Source organism: Antedon bifida, chromosome 1 (genome assembly GCF_963402885.1).
Source record: "Antedon bifida chromosome 1, ecAntBifi1.1, whole genome shotgun sequence".
Taxonomy (NCBI): Eukaryota; Metazoa; Echinodermata; class Crinoidea; order Comatulida; family Antedonidae; genus Antedon; species Antedon bifida.
In genome coordinates this window covers 32,978,461-32,991,985 of record NC_136226.1, presented here as the reverse complement: position 1 = coordinate 32,991,985, position 13,525 = coordinate 32,978,461, and the positions used below count along the sequence as shown (strand labels likewise).

The 13,525-nt window shown below is 32.0% G+C and overlaps 2 protein-coding genes across 2 annotated transcripts; both read right to left on the bottom strand.

Moving 5' to 3' along the window:
- Positions 1 to 971: 971 nt before the first annotated feature.
- LOC144851154 (uncharacterized) lies at positions 972 to 5,851 on the bottom strand. The gene is made up of 5 exons (XM_078708717.1): positions 5,730 to 5,851; positions 4,171 to 4,327; positions 3,717 to 3,901; positions 2,795 to 2,891; positions 972 to 2,566 (listed from the first exon to the last, which is right to left on the bottom strand). The coding sequence occupies exons 1-5, from the start codon at positions 5,742 to 5,744 to the stop codon at positions 2,505 to 2,507; spliced, it is 516 nt and encodes a 171-aa protein (XP_078564843.1). The 5' UTR covers positions 5,745 to 5,851; the 3' UTR covers positions 972 to 2,504.
- Positions 5,852 to 9,331: 3,480 nt separating this feature from the next.
- LOC144836081 (uncharacterized) lies at positions 9,332 to 11,812 on the bottom strand. Its single transcript, XM_078691269.1, has 5 exons — positions 11,668 to 11,812; positions 11,560 to 11,582; positions 11,221 to 11,304; positions 10,299 to 10,395; positions 9,332 to 10,069 (listed from the first exon to the last, which is right to left on the bottom strand). Exons 1-5 carry the CDS (start codon positions 11,810 to 11,812, stop codon positions 10,008 to 10,010), a joined length of 411 nt encoding a protein of 136 aa, XP_078547395.1. The 3' UTR covers positions 9,332 to 10,007.
- Positions 11,813 to 13,525: the final 1,713 nt, after the last annotated feature.

Sequence of the window (13,525 nt, the reverse complement as noted above, 5' to 3'; positions counted from 1 at the left end):
ATGTAAAAGTACAGTATCTTTATATCCCCATGGTGGAGAATTCAAACTCTGACTTCTGATGACACACCAACAAGGAATGGGTTGTTCGTAATTATTTTTTGTTTGTAAATGTTTTTGTTTCAAAAAACCAATAGAAATGCCGGTGTTCAGTTCCAAATTTCAAACTCAAAGGCTTGTGATGACCACAAATTAAGACACAAAATGTATGAAGACCATGTTAGGATTTGTGGTACAATTTAATATCAATGTTTTCTACATAAAGTCCATTCATAGAATATAATAGATGAGATGTAGCAACTTAAACTTCACAATCTATTTTTTTTCTTGTACAAATTTGATCTGTTATATAATATACAGTATAAGAGTACATACTTAAATCCGTCTGCCTACAAGCACATACACTGATTACATCATTGGTATTATCAACATGGCCACAACAAATTGGAAATAAACATATACATGAGCTACCCATGGAGTATGTACAAGGTTAGTAAACAGCGTTTCATGTGCAATAATAATAATGAAGCTTTGTCACGCAATTATTGAACTGCTCTTGAATCTTATGATGTTGGTTTACCTCTAAAGCTTGGTTCCCACTAGAGATGCAACGCAACGACGTAGACGCAAACAAGTTGACCAATGACAAGCGACAGTCGAATAAATCCATCCCTTGTGATTGGTCAAATCTCTAATGTTGCGTTACGTCATTGTGTTGCGTCTCTAGTGGGAACCAAGCATAAGTTAAAAACGTCTATTTCTTTACAGAGATAACGAACATTATTAACTGATATTAAAACAGCAAATAGTAAATTATTATGTTGCTATTGACTTGTAAAAATCCTCATTACTGCAGTAACTGGGGGTGTACAACATTGGTTCAAAAGCAGACATAATTAATCCTCATTACTGCAGTAACTGGGGGTGTACAACATTGGTTCAAAAGCAGACATAATTAATCCTCATTACTGCAGTAACTGGGGGTGTACAACATTGGTTTACTGCAGTAACTGGAGGTGTACAACATTGGTTCAAAAGCAGACATAATTTCTGTTACAGCACATGCAACATGCATTCTTGCAAATGTTATACTTTACAAATGTCATCCACTAAAACATACTCATAACTGTTCTTAACTTTTGATTAATTCACAAGTATTGAGTAAGTAGTGAATACATTTTACAATAGTCTGTCATATTTTGATTTTAATATTTTGCAATTTTTTATTTTGTTATTTTTAACTAATTATTTTTGTGAGACCAAAATCTAAAACTATAACCAGTTCCCTCATACAAAAACTTAATTAAATGCTAGGCTAATTGTGATAAAAATTAACAAATACATTTTATATTTATATATATTTATATACCTGTGTACTAGCATATATACTGTTCTTTATTACATCATTGATTATTAAACCACCTTCCAAAAATCTGCATAAACACATTGAAGGGTCACATTAGGTTAAACTTAAGAGAATTGTTTAATCTGCAAGTCCAAAACAAATCACATTTCATTTATTGTTTGCTCAACTTATTTAGCAATTAATGTTTCCTTACAACATCATTAGATGACATTTACATAATTATCCATGACTTACTTAAAATATACTTAATCAGTCAAAAGCATTCAACTTTATTTAAAGTATTTGAATTGCAACATCTAAAAGCTTATGAAAAAAAGACTTAAGAGTATATATAAATAGTAATGCAGTAATATACGGTAGCTTTAACAAACTTTTTACGTACATACTTTGATTTTTTTTTACGGGCATACAAAGGAAATCTCAATTAAGCAAATCAATATTATGACACACCACTTTATCCCACCAAATTATTTTGTATTATTAATAATATTTATAAAATATGCTTCAGAGTTTAAATGAGAAAAAAAAAACAATTGTCCGCTGATTTTTGAAATAAAAAATTAAATAGTAATTTGCCTGTGCAAAAATATCGTAATTCACATTGTGGTTGTCAACTGAACATTAGAAGACAAAAACCATCCACTTACAGTCAATGTACAACATGCCTACCTACCATTGATAATGTTCTATTTATAGTATCACTACAAACATTCTTTTACAATTTAACATAAGGATTAATACAGAAATAATAATATTTGATTATGTCTGATAAGTTGAGTATTATCTTCTAACTACTCCCACCCACCTATATAAACTTATAGTACAAATACAGTAGTTATGTTGTGATAACCAGGATTACACCATCAATTAACACTGTGATATTGAAGTGCTTTTAACACAAGAATCAAATATGTATCATATTGAAATACAAAAAAAAGAGGAAAGATACCAGACACAAGGTGACATAAAAACACATTGTAGGAAAGAAGAGAAAGAAATCATAGGGGTAGAAAATAAAAGTTTGATTGGGGGAGGGGGAGGGGTAAACTAGTCAATAGACTACTTTGTGGATACAAATGTTAGCTTTATTTTGTAGGATTTATAAGACATTATTTCCCGTTTGGAGTACCTGCGTACTAGCTTAATTGTTAATAAATTGAGAATGAAACAGTTGGTCTGGTTCGTTCTTCGGAAGCTTTTTAGCTAAATAAAAAAAGAAGTATAGATTTTAGTACAATAACAATATTACCTACATAATGTTGATAATATTGAAGCAAGTAAAACAGTTTCAATAAACACACCTTTGATCACCAGGAAAGAATATTTATTTTCCCCAATTTGAAATTTAGCATGAAATGCTTAGTATAAATAACTTTAGCAAATTACTTATTGTATTTTAAATTAAAAGATTGAAAAAAGTTATAATCTTACCTATTGCCAAGAAACTATCATTGACATTCATTGCAGTTTTAGCTGATGTTTCCATAAGCAGTAAGCTTTTGTCATCATCTGCATATGCTTGAGCTTCCTATACATGGATAAAAATACAGAAATTATTTGTACCATCGCACTCTTACACATTCATTATTTGTATTATATTTTATGTCACATTTTTTATGTACATTTGATAATAGTTGAGTAGTTCTCGGGTGGCTCGAACCCACGACCTCCAGATCACTAGCCTAGCGTTCATACCTCTAGACCATCAAATTACTCAACTCCATGATGCAAAACTACAATTACAATCCTGTTGGTGCAGTACCCGCTGCTTACTTGGGCTCGAATCTAACCACCAGCCATCAGCGCAAGCTCGGTGGTCTAGAGGTATGAATGCCAGGCTAGTGATCTGGAGCTCGTGGGTTCGAGTCCTATCATCATCGTCATCAGTCGGCTGCGGAGCAGGCGACTACAAGCTTTCTCCAGCCACAACGGTCCTTGGTTAACTCTGACAGCTTATCAGAGGTAATCATGCCTTCTTCATCCCCCAAAAGCTGTTGGATGTATCTCAGAAAGTTGGTTCTCTGCCTTCCTGGTTTTCTTTTGTTCAATGTTGAGGAACATACAGAGCGCAGGCCTACTCCTTGCATGGTTTGTCATCAGGCATTCGAAGCGCGTGGCCCAGGAACTTCAATTGATTTTCAATTTCCCACCCGAGAACTACTTGCGAATTTTTCGCAAGTATTCTTAAATGTACTTAGTATAAAGTACAAATTACGTCAGAGTAGGGCAAAACATCTAATTACTCAACTCCCTGACACAAAACTACAATTACAATTATTATTATTACATATTGTACAAAATGAATACATCATCATCACAAGATACTATGAAAAAGGAACAATAAATAACATACCTGTTCCTCCAAGCTGTTTCCTAACATGGAAACACTCTTCAAGTCAACGGCCCCCTTCAGAACTTTCTTGCCCTTTTCTTTCTTGCAGCAGCACATCTTACATATACATAGGCCTATACATATGCAGCAACGTAACAGTACTAATAGGGCAACTATGGCAATAGCTACTGCTGCAAACACAGGTACTGGTGGAACAAAACCGAGTATAAAAGAACTTTAATTAAAAAAGGAATTTCACCTGAGAAAACATAAGCCATGAGAAGTTATAAATTCATAGTGGAAAGGGGATCAGTACTTTTTATCATAAACATATTAACATTAAACTTTGTACACAATTTTATTTACACAAACATCTTCTAATAAGTCTTCTAATAAATCAAAATATTGTGAGCATAGTAAATATTTTTTACCCAAGGCACCCATCAACCCAAATATTATTTCTGACATGACTTACTTCCAAATTTGTCACTGAGAGATTTGAGAGCCTTATCTGAGAGGTCGGCAAGTTCACTTTGAGCAGATTCTGTGGTAGGTATGGCGGCGTCTCCGGAGTTGCCCGCTGTTTCGGCATCAACGCTAGCACCTGTTTTGGATGTCATTGTAACAGATATCTCGAAAAAAAATCAAAATATGTAAAAAAAACATAAGTTAAAACTATTATATTGATTCATTATTTCTACCGTCAATTAAAGATGAAAACATCTCATTAAAGAAAATTAGAATTCCCAATCAACTTCTGCAACCTAGGCCTAGCCTAAATGGAATAATCCAATTGATTTTCAATGGACGCATAGGCCTATATTCACCTGATGTATAATAAAATCAATATAAAGATCTATACAATAAACACACATTGCGAAATAGTCATGCTACAGCTACAGTTAGTATTTGATTGTAATTAAGTAATACATTCAATAAGAATATTCAACAACATGGCAATTTTTTTTTACGAAAGAAAACATGGCCAAGAAAACTAAAAGACAGTATCTTCATATATCCCCATGGTGGAGAAATAAAAAACTCTGCCTTCTGCTGACCAGCAAGGAATGGGTTGTTCGTAACTCTAAATTCAATGAATGGTTCAAAGCAAACAAACTTGTCCTAAATGTAAATAAAACTATAATTATGTTATTTTCACAACACAAAAAATCGTAATACCGAGACAAAATATTCTCATAAAAATTAATGGTACAAACCTAAAAAGATTAGAAAATATTACTTTCTTAGGTATTGTTATAAACGAAAATTTAAGCTGGAAACCCAACATCAAATATAGGCCTATATGTAATAAGATTGATAAGGCCATTGGTAACATCTGCAAAGTTAAAAATATATTTCCTGTGCACATATTAATAAATCTTTATAACGCTCTTATCTTGCCACATCTTCAATATGGAAACATTGTATGGGGAAATGAATACCCAACACATATTGAAAAACTACATAAGTTACCAAAATTAATAGTTAGAATAATAACGAACTCGAAGAGAGATATACTAGATCACGTCCCTTATTTATTTAAACAATTTAACCTACTCACAATTTATGATTTAAATAAGTTACAGGCAATATATTTTATCACTCAATATCATCTTCGACAATTACCCCCTACCTTGTGTGAAATCCTTGATCAAATTTTAAAAAGTGAACGCGCAAAAACCATTAGAAATTCAACGCAAATGTACATATGCCTACCATTCTCCAGACTTGCAATATGTCATAGATTCATATTCATTCACGAACCAAATACTTGGAACGAGCTCTATAAAACCAATATATTAAAATCTCTATATAATTTTCCCCGTATCCTCATAGGGGAGTGCCCCACCGTTTTTTACTTTTTTTTTGGTACATAATTGTTGTTGTATGTTGTATGTATGTACATGTAGATGCATTTAAATAACCAAACTGACAAGCACTCGCTTCTTTTTGGTGTATTGTTGGGTGTTGTTGTAAAAAACAATGGTAAATTGTAATTTGAATTGAACTACAAAAGAGGAAAATACGTCTTACCTGTGTGAAATCCATATTGCAACAACTCCACTCATCTTAAGATAAATAACTATCAATTCGTTGAAAGAAATGTTATGTAAATCGTTGTTGTGAATTATAACATCTGGAAGACATTGTGCATGATATATTTTGAACAATATGAAGTGTGTTCATCGATCAATGCTAAAGATTATGTTAATCATTATGACGTTGTAAAAACGTTGAAAGACATCATGGGCGTTGATTTTACCATTGACGATGTTTATATTTCGTAATTGTATTTAGTTATGAAATAAAATGCATATTCATAGTAAAATTCAATGTGTTTACACATTTATTTTATTGTTAATTATTTTTTGTAAATGTTTTTGTTTAAAAAAACAAACAGAAATGATTCAACCGCGGCGGTGTTCAGTTCCAAATTTCAAACTCAAAGGCTTGTGATGACCACAAATTAAGACACAAAATGTATGAAGACCATGTTAGGATTTGTGGTACAATTTAATATCAATGTTTTCTACATAAAGTCCATTCATAGAATATAATAGATGAGATGTAGCAACTTAAACTTCACAATCTATTTTTTTTCTTGTACAAATTTGATCTGTTATATAATATACAGTATAAGAGTACATACTTAAATCCGTCTGCCTACAAGCACATACACTGATTACATCATTGGTATTATCAACATGGCCACAACAAATTGGAAATAAACATATACATGAGCTACCCATGGAGTATGTACAAGGTTAGTAAACAGCGTTTCATGTGCAATAATAATAATGAAGCTTTGTCACGCAATTATTGAACTGCTTTTGAATCTTATGATGTTGGTTTACCTCGAAAGCTTGGTTCCCACTAGAGACGCAACGCAACGACGTAGACGCAAACAAGTTGACCAATGACAAGCGACAGTCGAATAAATCCATCCCTTGTGATTGGTCAAATTTCTAATGTTGCGTTACGTCATTGTGTTGCGTCTCTAGTGGGAACCAAGCATAAGTTAAAAACGTCTATTTCTTTACAGAGATAACGAACATTATTAACTGATATTAAAACAGCAAATAGTAAATGATTATGTTGCTATTAACTTGTAAAAATCCTCATTACTGCAGTAACTGGAGGTGTACAACATTGGTTTACTGCAGTAACTGGGGGTGTACAACATTGGTTCAAAAGCAGACATAATTTCTGTTACAACAGCACATGCAACATGCATTCTTGCAAATGTTATACTTTACAAATGTCATCCACTAAAACATACTCATAACTGTTCTTAACTTTTGATTAATTCACAAGTATTGAGTAAGTAGTGAATACATTTTACAATAGTCTGTCAAATTTCGATTTTAATATTTTGCAATTTTTTATTTTGTTATTTTTAACTAATTATTTTTGTGAGACCAAAATCTAAAACTATAACCAGTTCCCTCATACAAAAACTTAATTAAATGCTAGGCTAATTGTGATAAAAATTAACAAATACATTTTATATTTATATATATTTATATACCTGTGTACTAGCATATATACTGTTCTTTATTACATCATTGATTATTAAACCACCTTCCAAAAATCTGCATAAACACATTGAAGGGTCACATTAGGTTAAACTTAAGAGAATTGTTTAATCTGCAAGTCCAAAACAAATCACATTTCATTTATTGTTTGCTCAACTTATTTAGCAATTAATGTTTCCTTACAACATCATTAGATGACATTTACATAATTATCCATGACTTACTTAAAATATACTTAATCAGTCAAAAGCATTCAACTTAATTTAAAGTATTTGAATTGCAACATCTAAAAGCTTATGAAAAAAAGACTTAAGAGTATATATAAATAGTAATGCAGTAATATACGGTAGCTTTAACAAACTTTTTACGTACATACTTTGATTTTTTCAAAAAAGAGCAAACACCAATGTATGGTCACAGGAATACAAAGGAAATCGCAATTAAGCAAATCAATATTATTACACACCACTTTATCCCACCAAATTATTTTGTATTATTAATAAGAAATATTTATATATTATGCTTCAGAGTTTAAATGAGAAATTACAACAACAACAAAAAAACAATTGTCCGCTGATGAATTTTTGAAATAAAAAATTAAATAGTAATTTGCCTGTGCAAAAATATCATAATTAGGTGATCATTTAGAATAAAATGATCACCTATTGTTATTGTATAAAATCTTTATTATTATTTTTTTTTTTATTATTTTTTTTATTATTTTTTTTCTTTTTATTGTTTCTGTACACTATTTTGTGTAACAATTATCTCAAAAAGTTTAATGTCAATGATTACAAAAATTTCAGAATATCTTTCAAATAATACAACTTAATCCTAATAAGCTTTCCAGCGTGATCACTCATCCGTGACGACATTTATACGCCATTTTGCGAAATCACATTATCAATCATATCTCCATAATTCATTATCACATATTAATGAAATTCACTACACGTAAACTTCAGATCAAGGGTAAAAATATTAGCAAATCAAAACGCACGCGCACGTAGGTTCATGCGCGTGATATCGCGCGTTAAAAATTTAAAACGCTCAAAATTAAGTTTTGATCAATTTAGAGCATGAATTAGGCCATTTGCGTGTTTCAAAAAATTACTGCGCAAAAATGCGTTTTTGCGCGCGCGATACTTAAAAAGCGTAAAAAATATGAATTTTTTTTACAAATCTCATTCTACTCACCATCCTTAGTACATTCACCAAATTTGAGTCAGTTCCGACTTAAAATAACGCTATACGAGCACGTTAAAAATGACAAAATGCGCACATTTATTTTACAAAAGTTCTGAAAATGGTGAAAAATAGGTCTTTTTTAAAATGAAAATAATTCTTCAGAATGCAAGATGACCCCCGATTTTTTTAACTTATTCTGGAAGCCATTGAGTTGTAGATATGAATTCATGTACACATTTTACGTACAAAATGTTTTGACGTCATCAAATGGCCACTTGAATTTAAAAATTAGGATTTGTTATCTTTTTGTGTAGATTATCACATTCAACAGAGCGCATCTTGGTTATGTGTGCTCGAATTTCGCACAACTTTCAGTATGTGCTTGCTTAATTAATTATCTTTATCATGAGTTGACACTATCTTCATTTTAATGACGTCATCACGCGTAAAAACTTGAATAACGTAGGCCGTGTAATTTCACCTTCGCAGTAAATTTGAATATCTTACAGCTCTTCAGAATTGAAGGTTACCTTGATGATTATAATTTATTATGAAAGCTGATGAAATGTAGATAATAATTCATATAAAAATTAAGCCTATCGGATGTTGTGACGTTAACATATGGCCAGTTGAAGTGAAAAAGTAGTTTTTTCATATTTTTCGTCAAAGTTATACACATTTCAAAGAGCGCGCACAGCGCTTCTACATGCCAAATTTTTTTCCAAATCTTATATTTTTTTGCTCAATTAATTATCTTTCGAAATTGTCATCTTAAAGTTTAGTTTGATAACGTCATCATGCCAAAAAATTAGAACATGTGTGTCCCGTAATTTCACCTATGCTACACTGTATATAGATATACAGTATATACTGTACATATTGTATATGGCATATAGGCACAACTCAGCACTATAAGCATATAATAGGATGGCATACATCAACATTTTCCGATCGTATGTTAACGTACGTGCATGTTAAAAAAAAATTAATTTCAGTAAAATGATAAAAATGATCACCTATAATTCGTCAAAGTGACGAATTAAATTCTAGTTCACATTGTGGTTGTCAACTGAACATTAGAAGACAAAAACCACCCACTTACAGTCAATGTACAACATGCCTACCTACCATTGATAATGTTCTATTTATAGTATCACTACAAACATTCTTTTACAATTTAACATAAGGATTAATACAGAAATAATAATATTTGATTATGTCTGATCAGTTGATTATTATCTTCCCACCCACCTATATAAACTTATAGTACAAATACAGTAGTTATGTTGTGATAACCAGGATTACACCATCAATTAACACTGTGATATTGAAGTGCTTTTAACACAAGAATCAAATATGTATCATATTGAAATACAAAAAAAAAGAGGAAAGATACCAGACACAAGGTGACATAAAAACACATTGTAGGAAAGAAGAGAAAGAAAACATAGGGGTAGAAAATAAAAGTTTGATTGGGGGAGGGGGAGGGGTAAACTAGTCAATAGACTACTTTGTGGATACAAATGTTAGCTTTATTTTGTAGGATTTATAAGATATTATTTCCCGTTTGGAGTACCTGCGGACTAGCTTAATTGTTAATAAATTGTGAATGAAACAGTTGGGCTGGTTCGTTCTTCGGAAGCTTTTTAGCTAAATAAAAAAAAGTAGATTTTAGTATAATAACACACAATATTAAATACATAGTGTTGATAATGTTGAAGAAAGTAAAACAGTTTCAATAAACACACCTTTGATCACCAGGAAAGAATATTTATTTTCCCCAATTTGAAATTTAGCATGAAATGCTTAGTATAAATAACTTTAGCAAATTACTTATTGTATTTTAAACTTAAAAGATTGAAAAAAGTTATAATCTTACCTATTGCCAAGAAACTATCATTGACATTCATTGCAGTTTTAGCTGATGTTTCCATAAGCAGTAAGCTATTGTCATCATCTGCATATGCTTGAGCTTCCTATACATGGATAAAAATACAGAAATTATTTGTACCATCGCACTCTTACACATTCATTATTTGTATTATATTTTATGTCACATTTTTTATGTACATTTGATAATAGTTGAGTAGTTCTCGGGTGGCTCGAACCCACGACCTCCAGATCACTAGCCTAGCGTTCATACCTCTAGACCATCAAATTACTCAACTCCATGACGCAAAACTACAATTACAATCCTGTTGGTGCAGTACCCGCTGCTTACTTGGGCTCGAATCTAACCACCAGCCATCAGCGCAAGCTCGGTGGTCTAGAGGTATGAATGCCAGGCTAGTGATCTGGAGCTTGTGGGTTCGAGTCCTATCATCATCGTCATCAGTCGGCTGCGGAGCAGGCGACTACAAGCTTTCTCCAGCCACAACGGTCCTTGGCTAACTCTGACAGCTTATCAGAGGTAATCATGCCTTCTTCATCCCCCAAAAGCTGTTGGATGTATCTCAGAAAGTTGGTTCTCTGCCTTCCTGGTTTTCTTTTTTTCAATGTTGAGGAACATACAGAGCGCAGGCCTACTCCTTGCATGGTTCGTCATCAGGCATTCGAAGCGCGTGGCCCAGGAACTTCAATTGATTTTCAATTTCCCACCCGAGAACTACTTGCGAATTTTTCGCAAGTATTCTTAAATGTACTTAGTATAAAGTACAAATTACGTCAGAGTAGGGCAAAACATCTAATTACTCAACTCCCTGACACAAAACTACAATTACAATTATTATTATTACATATTGTACAAAATGAATACATCATCATCACAAGATACTATGAAAAAGGAACAATAAATAACATACCTGTTCCTCCAACATGGAAACACTCTTCAAGTCAACGGCCCCCTTCCGAACTTTCTTGCCCTTTTCTTTCTTGCAGCAGCACATCTTACATATACATATACATAAACATATACATATGCAGCAATATAACAGTACTAATAGGGCAACTATGGCAATAGCTACTACTGCATACACAGGTACTGGTGGAACAAAACCGAGTATAAACAAACTTTAATTAAAAAAGGAATTTCACCTGAGAAAACATAAGCCATGAGAAGTTATAAATTCATAGTGGAAAGGGGATCAGTACTTTTTATCATAAACATATTAACATTAAACTTTGTACACAATTTTATTTACACAAACATCTTCTAATAAGTCTTCTAATAAATCAAAATATTGTGAGCATAGTAAATATTTTTTTTAAAGGCACCCATCAACCCAAATATTATTTCTGACATGACTTACTTCCAAATTTGTCACTGAGAGATTTGAGAGCCTTATCTGAGAGGTCGGCAAGTTCACTTTGAGTAGATTCTGTGGTAGGTATGGCGACGTCTCCGGAGTTGCCCGCTGTTTCGGCATCAACGTTAGCACCTGTTTTGGATGTCATTGTAACAGATATCTCGAAAAAAAAAAATCAAAATATGTAAAAAAAACATAAGTTAAAACTATTATATTGATTCATTAAAATGATTCAATATTTCTACCGTCAATTAAAGATGAACAAATCTCATTAAAGAAAGATTGCTAATTAGAATTTCCAATCAACTTCTGCAACCTAGGCCTAGCCTAATAAATGGAATAATCCAATTGATTTTCAATGGACGTATTCACCTGATGTATAATAAAATCAATATAAAGATCTATACAAAAAACACACATTGCGAAATAGTCATGCTACAGCTACAGTTAGTATTTGATTGTAATTAAGTGATACATTCAATAAGAATTTTCAACAACATGGCAATTTTTTTTTTCGAAAGAAAACATGGCCAAGAAAACTAAAAGAGTATCTTCATATATCCCCATGGTGGAGAAATAAAAAACTCTGCCTTCTGCTGACCAACAAGGAATGGGTTGTTCGTAACTCTAAATTCAATGAATGGTTCAAAGCAAACAAAATTGTCCTAAAAGTAAATAAAACTATAATTATGTTATTTTCACAACACAAAAAATCGTAACCGAGACAAAATATTCTCATAAAAATTAATGGTACAAACATAAAAAGATTAGAAAATATTACTTTCTTAGGTATTGTTATAAACGAAAATTTAAGCTGGAAACCCAACATCAAATATAGGCCTATATGTAATAAGATTGATAAGGCCATTGGTATCATCTGCAAAGTTAAAAAGATATTTCCTGTGCACATATTAATAAATCTTTATAACGCTCTTATCTTGCCACATCTTCAATATGGAAACATTGTATGGGGAAATGAATACCCAACACATATTGAAAAACTACATAAGTTACCAAAATTAATAGTTAGAATAATAACGAACTCGAAAAGAGATATACTAGATCACGTCCCCTATTTATTTAAACAATTTAACCTACTCACAATTTATGATTTAAATAAGTTACAGGCAATATACTTTATCACTCAATATCATCTTCGACAATTACCCCCTACCTTGTGTGAAATCCTTGATCAAATTAAAAAAAGTGAACGCGCAAAAACCATTAGAAATTCAACGAAAATGTACATAGGCCTACCATTCTCCAGACTTGCAATAAGTCAGATTCATATTCATTCACGAACCAAATACTTGGAACGAGCTCTATAAAACCAATATATTAAAATCTCTATATAATTTTCTCCGTATCCTCATAGGGGAGTGCCCCACCGGAGGTGCTGACCGGTCGTGGGCGACCAATGTTTTTTACTTTTTTTTTGTGTACATAATTGTTGTTGTATGTTGTATGTATGTACATGTAGATGCATTTAAATAACCAAACTGACAAGCACTCGCTTCTTTTTGGTGTATTGTTGGGTGTTGTAAAAAACAATGGTAAATTGTAATTTGAATTGAACTACAAAAGAGGAAAATACGTCTTACCTGTGTGAAATCCATATTCCAACAAACTCACCTCTCATCTAAACAAGATAAATAACTATTGTTATGTAAATCGTTGATGTGAATTATAACATCTGGAAGACATTGTGCATGATATATTTTGAACAATATGAAGTGTGTTCATCCATCAATGCTAAAGATTATGTTAATCATTATGACGTTGTAAAAACGTTGAAAGACATCATGGGCGTTGATTTTACCATTGACGTTGTTTATATTTCGTAATTTTATTTAGTTACGAA

Excerpts from the sequence above, each read along its gene's own strand:
- LOC144851154 (XM_078708717.1), bottom strand. Across the intron at positions 2,892-3,716 it reads GAAACAGCTTGGAGGAACAG|GAAGCTCAAGCATATGCAGA; the intron begins GTATGTTATTTA and ends ATCCATGTATAG. Across the intron at positions 2,567-2,794 it reads TGATAGTTTCTTGGCAATAG|CTAAAAAGCTTCCGAAGAAC; the intron begins GTAAGATTATAA and ends TTTTTTATTTAG.
- LOC144836081 (XM_078691269.1), bottom strand. The coding sequence starts at position 11,812 with ATGACATCCAAAACAGGTGCTAACGTTGATGCCGAAACAGCGGGCAAC. Across the intron at positions 10,396-11,220 it reads TTTCCATGTTGGAGGAACAG|GAAGCTCAAGCATATGCAGA; the intron begins GTATGTTATTTA and ends ATCCATGTATAG. Across the intron at positions 10,070-10,298 it reads TGATAGTTTCTTGGCAATAG|CTAAAAAGCTTCCGAAGAAC; the intron begins GTAAGATTATAA and ends TTTTTTATTTAG.